Source organism: Carcharhinus amblyrhynchos, chromosome 6, assembly GCF_965287045.1.
Source record: "Carcharhinus amblyrhynchos chromosome 6, sCarAmb.v2.hapA, whole genome shotgun sequence".
Taxonomy (NCBI): Eukaryota; Metazoa; Chordata; class Chondrichthyes; order Carcharhiniformes; family Carcharhinidae; genus Carcharhinus; species Carcharhinus amblyrhynchos.
Window position 1 is genome coordinate 47,047,387 of NC_137329.1, and position 24,505 is coordinate 47,071,891.

General features: G+C 44.0%; 1 protein-coding gene across 2 annotated transcripts in view; it reads left to right on the forward strand.

The window, feature by feature from the left end:
• Positions 1-18,973, forward strand: part of saal1 (serum amyloid A-like 1) — a 22,178-nt gene extending 3,205 nt beyond the window's left edge. For both annotated transcript variants that reach the window (XM_080190396.1, XM_080190397.1), the window contains exons 3-13: positions 2,683-2,796; positions 3,587-3,670; positions 5,831-5,910; positions 8,068-8,127; positions 9,414-9,529; positions 12,313-12,490; positions 13,904-13,986; positions 15,016-15,204; positions 16,064-16,287; positions 16,888-16,980; positions 18,281-18,973. In XM_080190396.1, the coding sequence (XP_080046522.1) occupies positions 2,683-2,796; positions 3,587-3,670; positions 5,831-5,910; positions 8,068-8,127; positions 9,414-9,529; positions 12,313-12,490; positions 13,904-13,986; positions 15,016-15,204; positions 16,064-16,287; positions 16,888-16,980; positions 18,281-18,367 (1,308 nt within the window). In that variant the 3' untranslated portion in view covers positions 18,368-18,973. The remainder of the gene's footprint in view (positions 1-2,682; positions 2,797-3,586; positions 3,671-5,830; positions 5,911-8,067; positions 8,128-9,413; positions 9,530-12,312; positions 12,491-13,903; positions 13,987-15,015; positions 15,205-16,063; positions 16,288-16,887; positions 16,981-18,280) is intronic.
• Positions 18,974-24,505: the final 5,532 nt, after the last annotated feature.

Sequence of the window (24,505 nt, forward strand, 5' to 3'; positions counted from 1 at the left end):
ACTCGATCGAGTATTACAGTTGGACCTTTTGGATCTTCTGAAGACTGGATGACAAATGAATTGAATGATCCTGACTCAACCATGTAAATTGTAAGGCTGTGGGTTGAAATCTTGATCTGTGCTGAATCACCTAATCTTGGTTAGAGGAATGAGGTTGTAGGTGGAGGGAGAATGTCAGCCAGAGTTCATGCTGATGTTCATTGTTGAGTAATCTTTGAGACAAGGGGGTGTGTGTCTGACTGAATTACTCTGACAGTGATGTCCTACATGATTGAGTATCTGTTGACTGGAAGCGTATCAAAACCATGGAGAGGTTGCAAATGCAGTTGTGCCATATCTGTGAGCTATCACGGCTTGTGTTCCCAAGCATAGAACTTGTGTAGTTACAGGTTTTTGCTGGGGTATCCAACACAGAAAGGCATGCATAATATGGCGCGGGGGGGGAGAGGGCGGGGCGGGGTGGGGCGGAGAGAGGGTGGGGGGAGGGGGGGCGGGGTGGGGCGGAGAGAGGGAGGGGGGAGGGGGGGCGGGGTGGGGCGGAGAGAGGGAGGGGGGAGGGGGGGCGGGGTGGGGCGGAGAGGGGGAGGGGGGGCGGGGTGGGGCGGAGAGGGGCGGGGTGGGGCGGAGAGGGGGAGGGGGGGCGGAGAGGGGGGGGCGGGGTGGGGCGGGGAGGGGGAGGGGGGCGGGGAGGGGGAGGGGGGGCGGGGTGGGGCGGGGAGGGGGAGGGGGGGCGGGGAGGGGGAGGGGGGGCGGGGTGGGGCGGGGAGGGGGAGGGGGGGCGGGGTGGGGCGGGGAGGGGGAGGGGGGGCGGGGTGGGGCGGGGAGGGGGGGCGGGGAGGGGGAGGGGGGGCGGGGCGGGGCGGAGAGGGGGAGGGGGGGCGGGGCGGGGCGGAGAGGGGGCGGGGGAGGGGGGCGGGGGAGGGGGAGGGGTGGGGCGGGGGAGGGGGGCGGGGGAGGGGGAGGGGTGGGGCGGAGAGGGGGAGGGGGGAGGGGGGGCGGGGTGGGGCGGAGAGAGGGTGGGGGGAGGGGGGGCGGGGGTGGGGCGGAGAGAGGGTGGGGGGAGGGGGGCGGGGTGGGGCGGGAGAGAGGGTGGGGGGAGGGGGGGCGGGGTGGGGCGGAGAGAGGGTGGGGGGAGGCGGGGCGGGGTGGGGCGGAGAGAGGGTGGGGGGAGGCGGGGTGGGGCGGAGAGAGGGTGGGGGGAGGGGGGCGGGGCGGGACGGAGAGAGGGTGGGGGGAGGGGGGCGGGGCGGGGCGGAGAGAGGGTGGGGGGAGGGGGGCGGGGCGGAGAGAGGGTGGGGGAGGGGGGGCGGGGGGGCGGGGCGGGAGAGAGGTGGGGGGAGGGGGGGCGGGGGGGCGGGGCGGAGAGAGGGTGGGGGAGGGGGGGCGGGGGGGCGGGGCGGAGAGAGGGTGGGGGAGGGGGGGCGGGGGGGCGGGGCGGAGAGAGGGTGGGGGAGGGGGGCGGGGTGGGGCGGAGAGAGGGTGGGGGGAGGGGGGGCGGGGTGGGGCGGAGAGAGGGTGGGGGAGGGGGGGCGGGGTGGGGCGGAGAGAGGGTGGGGGAGGGGGGGCGGGGTGGGGCGGAGAGAGGGTGGGGGAGGGGGGGCGGGGTGGGGCGGAGAGAGGGTGGGGGAGGGGGGCGGGGTGGGGCAGAGAGAGGGTGGGGGGAGGGGGGCGGGGTGGGGCAGAGAGAGGGTGGGGGGAGGGGGGCGGGGTGGGGCAGAGAGAGGGTGGGGGGAGGGGGGCGGGGTGGGGCGGAGAGAGGGTGGGGGGAGGGGGGGGCGGGGTGGGGCGGAGAGAGGGTGGGGTGAGGGGGGGGCGGGGTGGGGCGGAGAGAGGGTGGGGTGAGGGGGGGGCGGGGTGGGGCGGAGAGAGGGTGGGGTGAGGGGGGGGCGGGGTGGGGCGGAGAGAGGGTGGGGTGAGGGGGGGAGGGGGGACGGGGTGGGGCGGAGAGAGGGTGGGGTGAGGGGAGGAGGGCGGAGGGGAGGGTGGGGTGGGGGGAGGGAGGAGGGAGGGGTGGGGGGAGGGGAGGAGGGCGGAGGGGAGGGAGGGGTGGGGTGAGGGGAGGAGGGCGGAGGGGAGGGTGGGGTGGGGGGAGGGGGGAGGGTGGGGCGGGGGGGGGAGGGGTGGGGGGGGAGGGGCGGGGGGGGAGGGGGGGGGAAGGGAGGGGTAGGGTGGGGTGGGAGGAGGAGGGAGGGTGGGAGAGGGAGGGGAGGGAGGGTGGGGTGGGAGGAGGAGGGAGGGGTGGGGGGGGGAGGGGAGGAGGGTAGGGGGGAGGGGGGGTGGGAGGGGGGGGGTGGGAGGGGGAGGGGTGGGGCGGGGGGAGGAGGGGAGGGAGGAGGAGGAGGGTGGGGGGGAGGGAGGGGGAGGGGTGGGGTGGGGGGAGGGAGGGGTGGGGGGGAGGAGGGGTGGGGCGGGGGGGAGGAGGGTGGGGCGGGGGGAGGGGGAGGGGTGGGGCGGGGGAGGAGGACGGAGGGGTGGGGGGAGGGGGAGGAGGGTGGGGCGGGGGGAGGGGGAGGGGTGGGGCGGGGGGGAGGAGGGGGAGGGTGGGGTGGGGGGAGGAGGAGGGTGGAGGGGGAGGGTGGGGCAGAGGGGAGGGGTAGGGTAGGGCGGGAGGGGGGAGGGGATGGGGCAGGCAGGCGGGCGGTGACGCGTGCACACAATATATTAACTGTTTCACTTTCTCAGCTTGTCTCTCCAGAAGGTGAAGAGACGGAAGTGTCTGGTTCCAAAGCAGAGACGGAGCTCGATGAAGATCTGGAGAATGAGATTTGTAAAGTGTGGGACATGTCAATGGATGAGGTAATCAGAGGGCTATATGGACGCTTTGATTATGATGATGATTATTATCTGTTTGGAAGTAGGTAATTATGTCCTAAACCGCTATTTCCATGTAAGAAGGCTCACAACACCAGGTTAAAGCCTAATAGGTTTATTTGGTAGCAAGAGTCAATTTATTTGGCTTTTGCTACCAAATAAACCTGTTGGACTTTAACCTGGTGTTGTGAGTCTGCTTACTGTGTTTACCCCAGTCCAATGCCGGCATCTCCACATCATGTCTGACCTCGATCCCAGCAATGAGAGAACAAAATTAGTTAATTTACTTTGGAGGTAATTAAGAAAGTTGCTTCATCTGATTTTCTTCAACTTCACTGTTGTTTCACTCTCCCAGAGAAGACTCAGGAGGTAATATAAGTGACTGGGCAACTTCACCAGTCATTTATATTACCTCTTGCACTAAGGTACAGCACATTGAGAACCCAGAAGAATTCTTCACTCAGAAGACTCTCTGCTCTGGCGTTATAATGTGGAAATTTTGTTTTGCAATTATAGCTACACAATTTATATTCTGGAAAGAATTGATGCTTATCAGGTCATGCTCTTTAAAATGTGAGTGATATCTCTGCCCCTGTGAGATGCAGCAATTTTGTGGTTGTTGCTGCTTAAGCCTAGCCCTTTGAGCTGCATGGTCACCATGCTTGACCTTCTGGGATGTATGATCACTCTTCCTATGAGGTGCATGATTGCTGTCCACTGACTTGGATGAACATCACCATTGTCTGCTGACTAAACTTTGTATTTTGTGTTGCAGGATGTTGCTGTATTTCTTCAGGAATTCAATGCTACAGACATCTTACTGGGGATCATTGGTAAATCCAAGTGTCCCCGACTAACGGTGGGTGAAACGTGCAGTAAGTGAGGGGTTACTTGCAATGTTATGCATTTCTGTCTGGTCAGCTGTGTGATAGTCCCAATACTACTACCTGTTGGCAGTGTGTGCGGTCTGGCAATCAAATTTTTCCAGCTTGGATACCTAATTTTAGAATACCACCTATGCCAATCATATGTAATTTGTAAGGAAGCTTTCCCATATATGAGTATCTAGTAGTTATATCTTCTGGCTATTGGGCATAGCAGGCTTTTGATCTTTAATAAGATATGGTTCCCCTCTCACTATTTTACGACCAGACAATTGGTGGTGCCCAACCAGCAATTAGTCAGTGTTCCAGATCAAAATCTTTCCAATGTTGGGGAAGCTTAGAACTAGGGGCCACAGTCTAAGAATGTGGGGTAAGCCATTCAGGACTGAGATGAGGAAGAACTTCTTCAATCACCTGTGGAACTGTGGAATTCTCTACCACAGAAAGCTGTTGGGGGCCATTTGTTAAATACATTCAAGGGGGAGCTGGACGTAGCCCTTGTGGTTAATGGGATCGAGGGGTGTGGAGAGAAAGTGAGAGTGGGATACTTAAAGTGCATGATCAGATTGAATGGTGGTACAGGTTCGAAGGGCCACATGGCCTACGCCTGCATCTGTTTTCTAATTTTCTAAAAGTCCTTTATGTTGTTGCTTCCTAAATCCATGCCCATCTTTCCCAGAACTCCATTTTTGAAACCCTCAATCCCCCTGATCAGATTTCTGCCTATGCCACAGCACTAAAAGGATTCTTGTCAAAGTCACAAATGACATCCTGTGTAACTGTAGCAAAGATAAATTATTCCTCCTCATCCTTCTTGACCTGCCACCCAGTTGGGTGGGACTGTACTAGCCTGGTTCCAATCTGATCTATATAAGGCAGAGCATATCCAAGTGTCACCTGCTTGTCTTCCTCCTCCTGAATTAGCTAGCGTGTCCGTCAAGGATCTATCCTGGGCCCTCTTCTATTTATCATTTCTATGCTGCCCTCAGTGACATCATACAAAAGTACAGCATTAGTTTTCACATACATGTGTGACATTTAGCTCACCCTAAATGTGACCTCTCTTGACTCCTCCACTGTTGCTAAATTATCTGACTGATTATCTAACATTCAGTACAGGTAGAGCAGAGATTCTGTACCATTGAATATTGGGAGGACTGAAGCCATTGTATTTGGTCACCACAACAAAACGCATTTCCTGGCTACCAATTCCATCCCTCAACCTGGCAATAATCTGGGACTAAACAAGACCATTCACAATCTTGGTGTTTATTTCTGTAATGTCACCCGATTTGACCTTTGCCTCAGCTTCTGCTGCTGAAATCCTCATTGTGCCATTGTCATCTTTTGACTTAACTGTTTCATTGCACTTGTGGCTGTCCTCCCACATTCTGCCCTCTATGAATCTAGCAGTCATCTGCCCTTGTCTTAACTCAAGTCCCATTCACCTGTTATCCCTGTGCTCACTGATCTTCACCCCTTTGTCTCTGTATCACTTTCTTTCTTCCTTTACAATGCTCTTTAAAACCTAGCTCTTTGACCAAACATTTGGTCATCTGACCTTGCATCTCCTTATGTTGCTTGGTGTCATGTTTTGTTTTATAATGCTCCTATAAAGTGTCTTGGGAATTTTATTGCGCTTAAGGTGCTATATATGTGTTATCTTTGTTGTTGTAATGTTCCAGTTTTAAAAACTGAGAGGCGCATGAGTGTAAGTGGTTAAATAAAAGACATGTTTAAACGAAATATGCATTATTCTCAATAGTATTTCTATGGAGTAGATTCAGTGAGGGGGGGGAGCAGTGCTGTGTTAAAAATGAGCTGTAACTATGACTATAATTACCTCACTAGGAATAGGATTAATTCTTATGATTACATTCTGTACAGGACACCATTTTCTGTGGTGCTGGAGATTAAGGGTATTGCCTGAGTTTTTTAAAATTATTTTTGGGGATTGGAAAACATTTATGCAGAACTTTCCCTTGGGAAATAAATGGTGAGGTAGAAATCACACTGGGAGAATATGGAAATGGTCTGTGGAAGGAGCAGTTGTCAGCTAGATCGTCATTTCTCATTCTGTGTTCTTCAAAAATGTTGTGGAATTTCTGATAAAGTCTCCTGTTTTTCGAGGTTAGGAGATTTGCATTGGTATCCTGGGGAACATGGCTTGTTACAAGGAGACCTGCCAGTCAATCACTAACAATGATAATCTCGTGTAAGTACTGGAACACATGCCATGCTGTGTACTCTTGCATCAAGCATCAGTAAAAACATTAATCCCTATTCTTAGAGAGCCTTGCTAGTGCAATGGATATTTGGAAAAACTGGACAAAAACGAATTAAAGATAAGCCCACAGATTAGAATTCTCTGCTTCTTGTGTAAACTCTGATCTCCTCTGCTCTCCTATCTATGAAACAATGTATTATAGCATGAATCATAGAATCCCTGTAATGCAGAAGGAGCCCATCTGGCCTATCAAGTCTACCCCAATTTTCCAAAAGAACGTCGCATCCAGGTCCCTGGTCATTGTATCACCCAGATCATAGTTCGATTTCAATCATCAGTGATGCACCAGATGCTTGATCTCACTTCAATGAAGCAAGCCCTGTGTAACCTCCAAAAATTAAAAAGACCTTGTGAAGTTTTAGAATTGACATTTTCAATAATTTATGAGCTCCAAGTAGCTGCTCTCTTTGTACAGTTTATCATCAAAAACTCCTTTCTACATAAAGTCAGTTAAGCAATAAACCCTGCTATTTCTAACTGAAGAGTAGGGTGGAAGATATTGCCCTGGATCTATTTCATGTGTCTGATGAGCCAATGTGAAGTGATCTTTATTCTGCATCTGACAGTGCTATACCTGACATGCAATTAGTTGATACTATCCTTGAATAATGCAAACTTTGCCAAAGTAGAATTCAAAATCCCCAAAAGTAATCAGATCTGTGAAAGCTCCCAATAATAAACATATGTGTTTCACTATAGGCTATTTGTCATTCAGATGTTGGGAACTTTTGACATGCTCAAATTGGTGTATACAACATAAGTCCCTGAGACAGTTTTGCAATTTTGCTCCAGCTGCAGATCATGTCAGATAGTTGTGACATCTGTTTTGCCTTTCAACACCTGCTAAAGATATTTCAGTTGGTGTACATTAATAATTTAGACTATTATACTTGATGGAGTGTGTTTATGCTATGATGAACAATATCCTGAGAGTTACTATTGACCAGAAACTGAACCAGACTAGCCATATAATTACTATGGTACAAGAACATGTTAGAGGCTAGGAATTCTGTTATGAATAAGTCACCTCCTGAGTTCCCAAAGCCTGTCTACCATCTATCTACAAGACATAAGACAGGAGTATGATAAAGCACTCTCCACTTGCCTGGATTAGTACAGCTCCAGTAACACCCAAGAAGCTCAACACCATTCAGGATTAAGCAGCCTGTTTCTTTGGCACCTCATCCACAAACGTTTCCTCCCTCCACCACAATGTACCATTGCAGCAGTATGTAATATCTGTAAAATGCACTGCAGGAACCTTAGCATCTTCCAAACCCATGACTGCTGCCATCTAGAAGGACAAGAGCAGCAGATGCATGCGAACACCACCACCTGGACATTTCCCTTCGAGACAGTCACCATTCTGACTTGGAAATATGACTGTTCTTCCACTGTCGCTGGATCAAAATTCTGGAATTCCCTCCCTAACAGCACTGTGGGTGTATTTACATGACATGGACTGCAGCAGTTTAAAAAGGCATCTTCCCACCACTTTTTCAAAGGCAATTAGGAATGGGCAATAAATGTTGGCCTAGCCAGCAATGCCCAAATCCCATGAATGATTTTACAGTAAATGAAATGAGGGTTTCTGGAACTGACAGGAGGTGTGATAGCAGATGCTGCATCTTTTAAGAGTTTATTTTATTTTCACTGCAGACTTGCTGTCTGAAAATGAACTCCAAAGCTTCTCTTCTAAATATCCACTTAACAAATGATCGGTATTTAAGAATCATGCTGTATACCAACATTCATCATAAATCCTAATTTTATTTGTAGATCTTTTTCAGCTATAAGTTGCTATTTGTAGCTACAGAGTATTAAGATTTTAAATAAGGAAGTAGGCAGTACAATTAATTGAACCTAGAAGCTGTGGGAGAAGGAATTTGGAATTTGGTTCCTATTTCTTAATTGTTTCTGTTTGCTTATTTTGAAAGGCTGTGATTGTTATAATTGTCTTAGGGATGTGAGATGGCGCCCTCAAAAGGAGGAGGAAGAAAATTAGGGAGAAAATACTATGTTCGGATTGAGGGAGGTCTTAGCTGGCATTATTGCTGACTGTCCTATTTCTTTCCTGTTTCACAGTGAGGTGTTGTTGTTACTACTTGGAGACACTGACCCACCTACACTTTTGGAGACTAGCAGGTAGGTTCTTTGTATAATTGTGTGTTGCTGCACCATGTATCGTTCTGTGCACTGGGATTGTGCAGATCACATGTTACTTCATTACTTTCTAGCCAGATCACTTCATGAGTTAGCTATACACGTGAGAAAAACCTAAAACCAAGGAATTTTATTATGGCGGTAATAGGCCTTCTCTCAGAATTGCTACAATCCTTATAATGAAAATACTCTCATGATTTCGCTCGGTAGGGAATTCTAAGATTTTGACCAAACAATGTGGATCCAAGTCAAGATGGCGAGTGACTTGTATGAGAATTTCATGTTATCCCATGATTGCTGCATTTATCCCTGTTTAAGATTGTGGAAGTGTGAGGAAATTTGAAATAAAACCAGAAATGTGCAGCAAATCAGTTAGTGTATCCAAGTATGTTGGATGTTTTCGATGAGGCATAAATGGAAGCATTAAACTATCTTTTTCTTTCAGATATCGACTGATTGTTTATTTTCTGTTACTGTTGGAATTTCTGTCTAGCTTTTTGCAAATTTGTGTTGTGCTATGTGAATCTGATGTGAATCATTTGTTGTATTGGGTACAATTTATGATCCTGACTGGATGGCACAATGATCAGCACTGCTGCCTCAGAGCTCCAGGGCCCTGGGTTTGATTCCTGGCTCAGGTCACTGTGTGGATTTTGCACATTCTCCTTGTGTCTGCGTGGGTTTCCTCCGGGTGCTCTGGTTTCCTCCCACAGTCCAGAGATGTGCGGGTTAGGTTAATTGGCCATGCTAAAATTGCCCTTAGTGTCCTGAGATGTGTAGGTTAGAGGGATTAGTGGATAAATATGTAGGGATATGGGGGTAGGGCCTTTGTGGGATTGTGGTTGGTGCAGACTCGATGGGCCGAAGGGCCTCCTTTTGCAATATAGGATTCTATGATTGGCAATACATTTACTGGTCAAGGAGATGGTTGTCAATTATCACAGTAGGTTTGATCAAGTATGGACATGATTCCTTCCTTGTAAATAATTAATATTATTTATTAGTATGGACTGACTAGTATGATTTCAGTAAAATGTAAAAGCTCCTGTTACGTGCCAACTTAAACTATGAGCAGCAACTAACAGTAGAATTAAATATCCTATGATGGGATTGTATGTGGAGGGAGTATTTTGAACTGTAAGCTCAGGTATCTACAGTTCTACCACTGGAGGTGATGAGTTGAGGCCACTGGGTTGATAATAGTCACAATATGAGGATACACAAATACGAAAGTGGAAATTATAATGGTTAATGTCTCTGTTTGACAGGTTAATACTGAGCTGTCTTTCTCAGCCAGATGTTTCCAACATCTGGGTCGACCAAATCTACAAGCACCGCTCTGTTCGGGAGAACGTATGCTTCATAATGCAGAGCTCCACAAATGGTAAGTGTAGTAGCATGCCTCTTTTAAGGGCAGGCTCTTGGAGGGTCATGTGATCCATTCAGCCAATTGGGCCAAAGCACAAGAATCCTAGTGTGGGGTGGGGGGAGTGTGGGATTCCTGGCAGTTAGGAGTCTGGAGACCTGGAGTACGGTAGCCTTATTATTTACTCTGTTCATATTTGCTTACCTGAATAAACCATTCATTTGTTAATCTACTTGATGGTCACTTGTCTTTAGAAGATACTACAATTGGCAGCGAGGACCAATCAAAGTGCCTTCATGCTGCTGCAGAAATCAGGAGAGCAAGCCTCATGTGGAAGCCTTCTTGAAGTGAACTTGTTCAGCAGCCTTGAAGTGTCAAAATTCCACTTTTTGGGAAACTGGACCCTTTGGAGCCCAACACGGAGTAGTGGGTGCAATATGTCAAATGCCTGCATTATTTTTCTAAGTCAACTAAATTAGTGGGGACAAGAGAAGCAGTGGGTAATCCTACCAGCAGCCTATGGGGCTTCAACCTAAAGTCTAATAAGGAGTCTGACTTCTTAAGATGCCCTTGACTCCAAAACTTTAGAGGAGTTCATGGAATTTGTCAAAGGACATTGTCAGTTGAAGCCCACAAGAATAATGAGTGATACAAATTTAACTCAGTGATGAGCCCTAGCTGAATTCTGCACGGTCGGGTCTGCACTCAGTGATATGATGAGGCACCGGGTAGACTGGTGTTAATGACATGACTACACAAAATAAATTACCAGTAGAGGCAGAGATTAATTTGAAAGAGGGATTAGGAGTCACCCAGGCCACAGAAAGCACTGGAAAGGGGATGATGGAGCTGCAGAGCGTGCAATCAGGCAAGGTTCACCAAGTTTGGTGGGGAGACGCCAGGGAGGAGGATGCACAAAGTAATGAGCAAAGAGGCTCAGAGTGAAAGAGTGCAACGTTATAGGAGAATTGGTTCACAGACCTGGAGCTCTGAAGAATGCTATCGTTGTGGGAGAGATCACCCTCAGGAGAGATATACATTTAGGGAAGCTAAATATTATGCCTGCCGTAGGAGGGGGTACATTAATTATTATCATCGTGTGGTGCTTGGGTGTGAGCTTAGAGCTGTATGTACATATGCATGTGAAATTGGAATGGTGTGTGGACTGTTACATTCTTCTCTTGACAAGCCTGCAGTGTTGGAGTGACCTGTGGGAGCTACTCAGTCATGGCTCAGTGGTTCCACTCTCTCTGAGTCAGAGGATTATGAGTTGAAGCCAGGAGCCTCAGCACAAAATCTATACTGAAACTTCAGTGCAGTAGTTAAGGGAGTTCCCCACTGTTGGAGGTGCTGTTTTTAATAGAGTCGGAACAAATGGGTCTTTTTGATGATGGCAGACAATGACTGAAGGGGTACTGCAGGGTTCAGTGCCAAGACCACAACTATTTGCAATATATATATTAATGATTTAGATGTGGGAACTAAATGTAATATCTCCAGATTTGCAGACGAGACAAAGCCAGGGTGAGCTGTGAGGAGGATGCAGAGATTTCTCATTGTGATTTGGACAAGTTGAGTGAGTATGCAAATACATGGCAGGTGCAGTGTAATGTGGAAAAATGTGAGGTTAACTGTTGGTATCAAAAACAAGAAGGCAGATTATTTTCTCAGTAAGAGTGGAATGTGCAATGAGACTTGAGTGTCCTTGTACACCAGTCACTGAAAGTAAACATGCAGGAACAGCATGTGGTAAAGAAGGCAGATGGTATGTTAGGCCTCATAGCGAGAGGATTCAAGTACAGGAGCAGGGATATCTTGTGGAAATTATACAGGACTATGGTGAGACTGCATCTGGAATATTGTGTGCGGTTTTCGTCTCATTATCTGAGGAAAGATGTTCTTGCCATGGAGGGGGTGTGGTGAAGATTTACCAGACTGATTCTTGGGATAGTGGGACTGACGTAAGAGGAGAGATTGTGTCAGTTTGGGTTATTCATCGGAGTTCAGAAGAATCAGAGGGGGTCTCATAGAAACCTATAAAATTCTAACAGGATTGGACATGGTAGATGCAGGAAGGATGTTCCTGATGGTGGAGGAGTCCAGAACCAGGGTAAAGAAACAGGGTAAACCATTTAGAACAGAGAAATGTCTTCACCCAGAGTATAGTGAGCCTGTGGAACTCACTGCCACAGAAAGTAGTTGAGGATGAAACATTGTATGTTTTTAAGAAGGAATTAGATGTAGTTCTTCAGCCTATGGGGTGAGGGGAGAGAATTGGGAACAGGTTACTGAATTGGATGATTAGCCATGATCATAATGAATGGCAGAGCAGATTTGAAGGCTGAACAGCCTAATTCTCCACCTGTTTTCTATGTTTCTAATCAAGGCCAGATGATAAAAATTCTACATCACTATTTTTGAAAATGAGCAGAAGAGTCCTCCCCATTATCCTGACCAATATTTATCCCTCTACCTAAACCCAAAAAAACAGGCTTGTCATTATCTTTAGTGTGTGCAGATTGACTGCTGTGTTCCTATCATTACAATAGCAATTACACTTAATTGGTTGTAAAGCACTTTAGGATGGCCTGAGATCATGAAATGCATTATATAAATTCAAGTCTTTCTCTCTGGGTAGTGGTGTTATCGGTATATTGGTTTCAGTGTGTGCTACCCAGGTTTGAGTGCTGCAATCTTACCTGTACCATTTGCTGATTGATTCTTTGCAACTGCGCCCAGACTTAATCTGGACATCATTGCTTTTTGAGGTTGGTGGTAATTTGTTTTTTTCTCTGATTAAGCTGACTTGTTGGGCAAGATTGGAGAGATGGTCGATAAACTGTTTGACTTAGACAGAGAGCTAATGCTAAGCTGGGTCAGTGACTCGAAGGAGTTGCCTGATGCATCAACTACAGAACAGGAGAAAACAGCCAAGACTGCAGTGGTCCCTTGCTTATTGGAAGCAGCCAGACAACTCAGGTAAGTTTGGGAAAAGGGAAGTGAATCCAGTATCTAAGGTGCCAGAGTAGTTGATATAGTGAATGTAAATCCAGTGGTATTTTTCTTCATATTTAACTTTCCCTCTTCATATTTTCCCGATTCTGGTGGTGAAGAGACCTGGGGTTTGAATTTACAGAGTGGAGCCGGTTATCACTTGGATCTCAGTAACGGGATGTATGAATTATCACACTAAGTCCTGTTGAACAGTGTAAAAAGTATTATGAAGTACTATTATGATTGTGGATTTGCAGCAGTTCCTCAGGCAGTCTTGTCACTTAATTATCAGAAATATGTACTTTTTCACTTTTTTGTCATGACCTGGAGACTGTTATTGCAGCTAAATTGCATTCATCATAGAATGCTTATAATGTTTCCAAACTACTCCAATAACTGAAATATTGCACACCAGCCCAGGCTGAAACAACCAATTGAATGTATTAAAAATCAGATGGAAGTTGAAATATGCACAAAGAATGCATGGCAACTAGAATTTATTTAAAAAAATCTCTCTCTCCACGGTTGGTTGAACAATGCCATTTTACCCCTGAATTGACCTCATGCAGCTTGGCTTGGTGGTGTAAAAGTCTCCTATCTGTTGACTGTTTGGCCTTTAGTAGAGCATGGCTCAAACTGTGCCTAATTCAGTACTGAATTGACAATTAACCTGGAGACCACATGGTGGTTGGTTTAGAAAATGGTAAAATGTCATCTTGGTGAAGTAGGAAATATTATGCTAAGACATAATGTTGGAGCTATGTCGAACCTGCACCATACCTGACTTTAAGAGTCCTTGATGCTGATGATGGGTGGTTCACATTCATTTTCCAGCACTAAAACCTTGATGGACATAGAAAGTAATACAAAGCCAAGAGCTGACACTGAATGAAATGCCACTTGCTTTGGCTAGTGCTGTTTGGATGGTTCTGAGGTGTTAAATCATCAGTAACTGAGGTTCTTGTTTGTTCGCTCTTGAAATGAGAGTGTCGTTGGCAGAGACAGCATTCAAAGCTTATCCTTAATTATCCTTGAGAAGGTGATGGTGAGCTGCTGCCTTGAATAACTGCAGTCCATGTGGTGTAGGTTCACCCACGTTGTTGTTGGGACAGAGTTCCAGGTTTTGGATCCAATGAAAATGAAGGAAGACCTATGGAATTCCAAGCTAAGTTTAGTGACTTGGAGGGGAAATGGCGGTGTTCCCAGATTGGAGGATCTGTGAGATGCATTGTTGTATGCATGTAAAATTGGGATGGAAGAAGTGCAGACATATGCTTTAGGCACTAAACTTCCAAGTGTTCCTGGGACTTAACCTGTCCAATTACTTTCCAGCTTCTGTTGTATGCATAGGATGCTGCTTGGTGTATTTTGGTCTCATTGCTGTTTGCTGTTGTTTAGGTCAGACAATATTGAGGGCTTAGAAGTTTACATGCATATACTGCAGCTGCTTACTACAGCAAATGAAGGAATCCAGGCAATAGGTAATTTTTTTATTCTCCACATCCTTATCTACAGTTCTAACACGTTCAATCCTGTGTTGTTAATATTTACTAACAGCGAAGTTCACTCTTTGTTCAAAATACTCTTCAATATTAAAATAGCATGCACACTTTTTGTTCCTAATCCTTGTGTCATGATTTCAATATACAAATATGTCACATTGAGCTGAAATTCATTCAACACATCAGAACTTTGTGACCATGTAAATTGAGGAAAACTCACCACTTTAAAGAAAAATGCAGAAAATGAATGAATTGACTCATTAAAAGTTTTCTTTCAGAATTACTTTGGCTGCATTTAGGCTCATGTGGCAACCACTGGTGACTGGTCATTTTTCTTGACGATTTGTTGCCTTTAAGTGTAGTTGAATGATTTGACCTATCCTGCTTCAGTGAAAACCTCGTTTTTAAAGGTTTTCAGTATTTTTGTCAGTTGTGCTTCTGGCTAACTGCATTATGGGTTCACAGTGACTGATTACAATTGCAGAAAGCCTGGGATCCAGTTTTTTTTCATTTGGAGCTTCAACAGCCCCATTAGAATTTGCCTGTTGAAATCTATAATACCAACATTATGTGCAGAAATTGGACTTCTTTAGTCCCAATTGCTGCTTTGCAGGATTAATGAGAGTAGTGGGTCATAATGTGAATGGGAAGGGAATACCTAATGAAATAGTTCAAAATGACAGCAGTATGAAACATGTTTTATTCTTGGTAACTGGAGGCTCTGGATAAGCTCCCGGGTTAGTCTAAAGTCTGATTCTGTAGTTAATGGAATGACATTGGGATAATTCCCATCACCAGCAAGATTGAGAAGCCTAACTTGATTTTGATGGAAGACAGAAAATTTGTTTTTTTTTGTTTGAAGAGTGTCAAAACTGGGATATTTGTCGGTGTGGTTTTCACTATATAACGGAGGGGTACTTTGTTCAAAAAGTAGGCTTTCCTTGTCTTTTACCTGTGCATCAGACAAAATTTTGTTTGCTAACTGTTTCCTAATGAATCTCCCTGTAGTGAAAACTCCAGACAAGGGAGAGGCAACCTGGACTCTTCTGTATGACATTGTTTGCACTGATCTTTGCCAAGACGATGACCCAGCGATCATTGTAGAGGAGCAGGCAAGTGTGCTGTCCTCCACACTGGCTGTCCTTTCAGCGATGTTTGCTTCAAACATGGAAGAGAATTACATCAAGATTGAGCAAAGTGAGTGAGTTCAGCATATACTGGGGAAGTTGGTGGGAGAACAGGATATAATAAATCCAGCTGACATCTTGTGGGTGGTGATGAGATTCTTTATGGAGGCAATCAAAGGGAGTACAAATTAAGATAATTACAATATTGAGAAGTAGTTGTAAGAAAAAAGCATTATTACCCAATTCCCTTGAGTTGATTGGTATTCACTTCTCTAGCTATACTACGAACCTCTTAGAATCACCTGTACTATGTTGATCTTGTAATTGATGAGCACTCAAACCTCTGCGTTTTGAACCTCAATATTTCTTTAGAAAGCTTCATTACATTATTATACAAAGGTGATTTAATAGAATGATACCAATGATAAGGACCTGGGTTATTCTCCTGAGAACAGAGAAGGTTAAGAGGACATTTAACAGAAGTGTTAAAATTATGAAAGATTGGGAAAGAGCAGGAGAGTGGAACTAATTGAATAGCTGTTTTGAAGAATAGTACAGCCAGACTGTGCTACATGATTCTATAAATTTGTCTTTTAAGAGCTTCCTTCGAACCCACCTCTTTGACCAAGCTTTTGGTAACCTCTCCTTATGGCTGCTTTGACTCTGCTTATTTTATTTTGATTAATTGTTGATGTAGTTCAAACTGGCTGAAGCAAGTCCACAGAAAGGACTGAGGAGCAATTGTGGCTATTTGCAATTAATCCTCTCCATTCGATCTCTGGCTTAACAATTGTACCATTTATTCAAGTTTGATTCATGTCTGAAATGTATGGTTGTTTATGGCTTCACTTTCTGAAGTGTCTGCTTTGCTAGGTTTTGGTTGGTTTCATTGTAGTGTTCTTCAGCTCTATGTACTATGTTCGGTGCAGATCTTCCTTTGCTCAGTACACTGCTGCGAGTTTTGTTCTATGCAGAGGAAAGTCAGAAGAAACCATTGGTGGGAATGAGAAGACCCAGTGCAGACAAATGGTCAGTTCCATCCCCTACACCTGGTGCTCAGAAGGGGAAACGGCAGGAAGGAGACTTACACCTGAAAATTCTTCTGGATATCTGCTGTGAATTTCTCTGTGAAATCTTCATGGACATCTCAAAGGTATGGTTGTTAACTGGGAACATCAGATGATTAACTGGTGTATTAATCATTTACTAATTGTTTTAATTATATGCAGATGATTGGCATTAACTGGGTACTTGTTTGCCCCTCTATAAATAGAAATTCTGGTTGTTGGGGGTTAGAAGACATCTTTGTAATCTGTCAATTAAAAACTTATAAAAATGTATAAAGATTGGCTGCAGATCTGTTCTTAATTAACTGGCTTTCTGAAATATAGCATGCTGGAAGAGACAGTGACAATCGTGGGGAGAAAAGCAAAGGGGTGGGGGGGTGGGGCAGGTGGGGGGCTGGGGTTGAGTGACAGCCCCCCTGGAAATGGAGTAAATTAATGGCAGCTGTGGGACGTGATTTTGTATGTGAGAATGGGAAAGGGAAGATGTGGATGTCAGGTTCAGTAAGTGAAAAATTTACTAGAAAACCTCTTTTGACAATTTTTGCATGTTGAATCCGCTGTTCATACACCAACCAATAGCAGCAATGTGATTGACAGCTCTGCTCAGTTCATGTAACTGCTCAGGTTTTGGTTAGGCACAATCTCATTGCACTCTTTAATTATGATTCTCTCTGTTGTGTTTGTAGGAGATTGTGTCAAAAAGTTTTAAAGAAGGGTACTTGAGCCAGGCAATGTGTACCTGTGCCTTTCAGTACCTCCTCCCTCTGAACCACACAGTGGTAAGTATTTTCAAATGACTGTTCTGTTCAGGAATGAGGGATTTTTGCCATTTAGCAGAATTCCAACTTTTGGATTGTGGAATTTTGCCCTTTCAGATTTTTCTTCTCGAGGAATGTTTGAAATATGTCATGCTTCTAACATTTTAAAAATGACACACTGCAAACTTGGTTAGCACATTACAAACTTATGTTTGGGAGGAGCGGTGAGGCCTTGCTTTGCCAAAGCCTTTGATTTGGAAACACAGCAAGCACACACACCTCCGTCCAGTCAATTGCTTTCATTAATGGAGGCGTTTTGATGATTATTAGTGGCTAATCAGCCAGATCATTTCAATTTGAAATAAGAGCAGTTGGAGTGCAGCAGGTCTGGGCATAGGGTCTGAGCCCAGGGGTCAGGGCAGTACAGGCTCGTCCCAGCTCGGCCCTTATTCCAACATGAGCCAATGACCAGGAAACAGCCCAGAGGCTCAAAGTAAGGTGTAAGTGAGGAAATTGGGGGCGGGGGGTTGGATAGAAGACAGCATTTAGAATTCTGGATTTAGAAGCAGCTTTTCACAGAAGATCCCCTGACAGAGGAGACAAGTTAGAGGAGACTTTGCAAGTTGACATTTGGAAATGAAAATAGAGAATGCTGGAAATACATGACAGCTTCTGTAAAGCAGAAGACTTTAATTATTGGAAAGATCAGAAAACTGGGAGTGAAAGCTGGACAAATAGTACTATTGTAACCCCTTTCCCAGAAAGCTACAAAATGTTTTTTTCAACTTTGGATGAAGGTTTATATTTGAAATGTGAATCCATCTCTGTTTAACTTGTTCACAACCTACAGTGTATTTCCAATATTTTCTAGTTTCCAAAATGCAATGGTAGTACGCACGCCAACCATAATATTGTCAACATGCCAACATTTTTGTTCTTTAGCAGGAAGATTGTCAATCCACCCACATCCCTTCCCCACACTGGTTTCTTGTTGCAATCATAGCAGAAGGCAGAAATGGCACTTGTTGGAACAAATATACTTCTATGCCGTATTATCTATTTCAATGACTTAGATGCAGGGACATAAGTGTAGCATCTAATTTTGCTGAAGCTACCATGCTAAGTGGGATAATAAGCTGTGAGGATGATGTAAATAGGCTGAAAAAGATTTAGGGTGGTTAAGTGATTGAGCAATGAGGTGATGTTATAATATGGGGAAGTATGAAATTATTCACTTTGATAGGAAGCATTGTTAAGAATTGTACGCATTTCATCCAGTTCTCCATTCTCTTTGCTAACCGATACATTTAATGTCTTCCAGGTAGAAAGGTTCCAAGCCATCTTAACAGAAGTACAACCGGACATTGCAGAACAATTATTGCTGGAGTTCCCTAATCTTAGATCCTGACTGGGAATTGTTGCCACCACTGAGAGGGAAACTATGCTGTGTGGGAAGCAGATGGCCAAGGGCCAAGAGAACCCTTAACTGTCTAAGAATAACTATCTCTGACAGACATTTCTTGGCAATTTTAGCCTTGTCAATTACAGAGGTGCTGATATCAACACACAACTGCATTTGAATAGAATTTTAATCTCTTCAGTCATTTCAGTGCGGTTTCTGAGCATCAAAGGAATGTAGATGAAGTAAGATCTTTAAGCAATATATTTTGCTGTCTCTTGAGAGGTAGGTTAGCAGTTGTGAGAAATTCCAGGGCTGAGTGAAGCTACTAACAGGACTATGCTGTCTCTAGCCTCTTGAGAAAGACATTTGAGGAGCAGCTTCATCCTGCACCTTCCATCTATTTGACCCTGAGGGCATTTCATGGTGTTGGGCTGGAAACTGTTGCTGCTGCCTATACCTTCCATCTCTGTGCTGCCTCCTGAACACGTGATGTGGTGTTGAGTTAGAAGCATGCACTGTCAGCACTAGCCTGTTGATTATTTAACCTGAGCTGATGGACATGACATTGTGCAGAGGGTTTACTTTTCAATAAATGATTACTTTTTGTTTTAACCAGTGTTAACTGTATACTTATTTATAAAAATATTTTAGCTCCCTAAAACTTCTCAATGAGATATTTTCACAAATCCCCAGATAACGTGAATGATTAATTAGCTTCCAATGGCAGAAAAGTGTCAGCAACTTTGTGACATAACATTTCCAAAGACATTTCACGATGGTGCATTGGATAAAATAACCATTTAACAACCAGAGGTTCGAGTATCTTTCCTGGATGATTGAGTTAGCTGATCTTAGCTAGGGCAACAGTTGAGTTGCTACAATTGGCCTAGTATTCCTGGGTTAGGTTGCCAAAATTTAGTTAACAGTGCTCCTCTGCATGGGTTTTTCATCACCCCTGCTACAAATATATATTTAAATATCTGTTAAGAGCAGGATTGGGCAATGATGACATCCACAACTAAATAGCCTGTTTATAGTCATTTGTGAAAAACAAACACTTATTAAAGAGATAGAAGATAACTGATGACCGTGAACTGTACCATAACAGTAGTGCTTTCAGTATAGAAATAGAAGATTACATTGTGTACACATTGGTATAATAATCTATACTTGCAGATTATCTTAATGCAACCAAGCAACAGAGGATATGTCAACACAAGCAAACTCATCAGTTACAGCAGAAATTAGATCTAATGTTCTCTACACTTCCTGTGGATGAGCTTCATTCCCAACTTCAGAAGATCCTACAGCATAAATGTGACATTTTTCCATTTCAGAAAATTGCTAAGGTAAATTTGGTGTCAACACCATAAGACATAGGAACAGAATTAGGCCACTCAGCTCATCTAGTCTGCTCTGCCATTAAATCGTGGCTGATATTTTTTACACCCCCATTCTCCTGCCTTTTCTCCATAACTCCTGATCCCCTTATTAATCAAGAACCTATCTATCTCTGCCTTAAAGACAATGAACTGGCCTCCGGCAGCCTTCTGTGGCAGAGTTCCACAGATTCACGACTCTGGCTGAAGAAATTCCTCCTCGTCTCTGCTTTAAAGGATCGTCCCTTTAGCCTGAACTTGTGCCCTCTGGTTCTAGTTTTTCCTACTAGTGGAAACATCCTCTCCATGTCCACTCTATCCAGGTCTCGCAATATCCTGTAAGTTTCAATAAGATCTCTCCCCATCCTTCTAAACTCCAACGACTATAGACCTAGAGTCCTCAAATTTTATAACCACCAAATTGGTGGGTAAGAACTCATGAATGAGCATATCTATATAAAAGAAATCTAATCTCTGTACTCACCTCCTGTTACTTTTCCCATTATAAATTTCAGCACCCACATTTATAATGAAAATTGTCAACTTATTATGTATAAAATTATTTTACTGTAATTACAACAAATTGACAACACAGAAACAGGCCCTTTGGCTCAAATGGTCCTATCAGTGAGCCTCCTCCCACTCTATTTCATTTTGCCTGCTCATCATGTCCCTTTTTTTTCTCCTGATATACAGTTTAGCTTATTTTTATGTTTCTCTGCAATTTGTCTTAATCACTACTTATAGTAGCAGTTTCCACATTCTAATAACTTAATAAAGATATTCTCCTTCTAGTGGCGACAGTGTTATGTCATCATTGGCAGGAGGGTATAATTACTTTGTCAAGGAAATATAAAAATACCAATGAACTGCTGGAGATTTCAAGGCATACGTGCTCAATGCCAAAGTATGACACGAGAAATTTGATGTGATATGCAAAATTCATGTCAGACACAAGGTAACGTGAAATAGAACAGGAAATACCTGCAATAAATTGGGTAAAAAAATCTTATGAAGACCTAATAAGTAAACAAACTAATCAGTGTTGAAGTAAACTGTACAACAGATCTCGGTTTTACATCCTGCAGTGCTGACTTAACTGGTCTTGACTGGAGTAGCTGTTGGGTAAATGACGTCAACATCTTCGCATTTGAGCAAAGAAATACCTAGTAAAGACCCTATTCCTGATAAGTGACTCATACTGTATAATGTGAGAAAAGAATTGAGCTAGCCTCACAGTGAAATAATGTGCCAGCACTCATTATGCTGAAGTGTAGAGTAATTACTTGAGCAATGGTGGATTTGCATCTCAGCAAGAGTCTTTCCCTTTAGAAAAGAATGGATAAACATGTTTTCAGTGCTGCAAAACTGTGCTAGAAGCTACTGCCTTTAGAGGGCAGTATGAGCACAGGGGTTAGAGACGTGACCCACATAACTAAATATTCGATCAAGAGATTCTGTTTTTCTAATGTAGATACTGATTTGTGAACTGCATTTCTCGAAATGATTGTGGTCTTTGCCATGAACTGAGAAGTGTTTTCATTGCTGACATAATGCTACAATGAAGAAAAGCACCAAAAATAAGTGAGGCTTCATCAACTCTCAGCGACTCTGAAATAGGATTTTTCTATTAGTGCACTATTACAGACTTACAATACAGCATGTCTTTTGAATGAGACATTTAAGTGAGGCCCTGTGTGCCCCCTCAGGCAATTGTTTAAAACCCTGTGGCACTTGTTGTAAAAGAGCATGAGAGTTATCCCTGATAGCTGTCAAATACTTATCCCTCAATGTCACAAAGCAACAGATTATCTGGCTTTTATAAAATTGCTGTTTATGGAACTGGTGCACAAATTTTCTGCTGTTTCCTACAACAAAACTTAAAATAAAAAGTACTTTGTGGGCTGTAAGGTGCTTTGAGATGCTTGATGTCTACAGAGAGAGGTCTTTTGGCCCATTGTGTTATGCTCGCTCTTCGAAAGTACTGTCCATTACTCACATTTCCTGTAACACCTCCACATGTATCTGTTTACAGCAGACATTTTAGATGCTTTTAAAGCTACAATTAAACCTCTTTCTTTCAATAGTGCATTCTCAATCATAATGTATAATGCTGAATTCAGAGCCCAGAAGAAAGCCAATCAGCCCACTGCTTCTTTGGCAGTACAGACCTTAATCATAGGTATCAGCACAGAACAGGGCTCTTTGGCAAAATCCTCTCAGCTCTCTGCAAAAGCAATCCAGTTAGTTCCACTTCCCCACTCTTGCCCTCAAATTTCTGCATTTTATTCTCTTCAAATACTTTGCCTAATTCCCTCATTTTGTTTCCTCATGTCACCTTCGGTTCTTTTGCCAATCACTGTTAGATTTGTACCTTCTGGTTCTTATTCCTTCTGCCATTGGAATCAGTTTTTATCAGTCTAGACCCCTCAATCTTGAGTCCATTGAATCTTCTCTCAATCTATCCTGATATTGTTATTGGCCCTACTCCTTTTTAAAAAAATCTTTTCCCAGTTGTGGAGCATCCAAAGACACTTAACATAGAGTCAGCTGGAGCTAAAACAAGCAACGGGTTATTCAACTGAAGCATGCATAAAGAAGAACGATTCTCACAATGCACAGGCAATTCAAAGATGTACAGCTTCTGTTAGTTGTTAATACCATCTTTGTGATACCTCATCATTAACCAACAATGTTTTTATCTTGTACATTTCATTTGGTATGACCACAATTCCAGAATAGTTACAGAACGGCCTGACCTTTTAACACAAACAATGACCACAATTTATTCCAAAACACAAAATTTGCTTAGCTATCCTGACATTTTACTTCAATCTTCTGTATATTTTAGCCTGCACTGAGCTCAGGCAATCAGTTTTATCACAACATAACTCATAGATCATTCATTAACTTACTCTATCTTGACCCAAAGGTCAGATATTTTAATTTATCATGAACTGGCCCATGGGCTAGTTATCAACTTCCTGGCCTAACCAAAAGGTCACATTCTCTATTGCATCCACTCTTGTGCAAATACTCTTAAAACTTAAAACCAGCAACTTGGTCATGCCTGGGTGATCCCATGAAATACCAATTTATCCCCAAATGCCTTCTGTTCCTCTGTTCAAAAAATCTAATTCCTTTGAGTTATCACTCCAAGAGGACTGTTGCCTGTTCATTTAGATTGGAGGAAGTAGACAGAATGTAACAATTGCCTCAATGTTACACTGCTATTGGCGAGAGTAAGTAGTGGAATGCTTTCCCAGATAACGGTGCACTGCCCATTAGAGAAAGCAAGCAACATAGTCTGTCTCCCAGTGGTGTACAACAACGGCATCAATATCAAGAGCACGGACTACTAAATAGATTTTGTTCTTTAGCTATTCTTCAGTCAGGTGTAGTCTGGGTATTATTGAATCCTCAGCATAGAAAAATGTACTAAAAAGGGAAGAACAAGTGTCATTAACACCTGGTGGGAATTTATACAATAGTTTCCTTGTAGAGAGTTTTAAAATGGTGGACAAATGGAGCAAGCCATTGCAAAAACATTTTACAATGCATCAGTATTTTTAAAATCCAATATGGCAGTTGAGTCCCATTTCTTCTAGTGTATTTTGTATCACTGCACAGATATAACATAGTGATAACATTTAATATAGAATTTTTTTGCAGTCTAAATTAGTTATTCAGTCATTACTGCCAATGCAATAGCAGTGCATCAGGCAGTGCTATTGAGTAAGTTGTGTAAACTGCTGTAAAAAGTACTATCTGTTTAGTCCTCTCCTATCTTCAGAAAGCTCAATCTGTTTCAACTTTGCTGTGTAAAACAAGAGTGATACAGTTACACTGCTTTAACTGGTGCATGTATACTCTTAGACACCAGAAAATCAGCTTTCTCTGAACGTTTTATCGGTAAGTGCACTGCTTGTTATAATGCTGAACCATATGGACAGAAAGCTTTCAGAAGCAATCCCCAGCCTGACTATTTAACTGATCTCAGTCAGCATGACAGTGGGGTACCTCAAATTGCCTTCAGTCTGGACTAGGAAGGAAGATATTAGTTAAATGGAGGGGTGTGGGGTTTGTTCATTGCAAGTTATGTTAAATCCTCATTATACAATGGACGTTGAATGAGCAAAATTTGCTTAACCACCATGGATGGCATGGTAGCATAGTGGTTAGCACTGTTGCCTCATGGTGCCAGGGATCTGTGTTCAATTCCAGCCTCTGGTCACCGTCTGTGTGGAGTTTGTATGCTCTCCTTGTGCCTGTGTTAGTTTCCTCTGGGTGCTCCAGTTTCCTCCTACAGTCCAAAGATGTGTGTGTTAGGTTGATTGGCCATGCTCATTTGTCCCTAAGTGTCAGGGGCTAGCTAGGTAAATATGTGTGGTTACAGTGATAGGGCCTGGGTACAATTGTTGTCAGTGCTAGCTTGATGGACAGAATGGCCTCCATCTGCACTGTAAGGATTCTGAAATTGCTGGCCAGTACTCATCATCATGTTTTTTAATGCATGATGCTTTAAACTCCAGTATGCAAGGTGCTTTGCTCGAGTTTTGTCAGATTTGGTTAAATGTCACTGGCTCTGATGATTATCACATCTTTTTCATATGTTATCTTTCCCTTGGGAGTTCTGCAGTGTCATGAAAATTAGTTCAGACAATGAAAGATAATGGTGCAAATGATAGAACATCATGTAAAGATGCTAATGCATGTTCAGGAGAAATTGGACAGTTTTGTGTTCCTAGTGCTATAAATAATAATA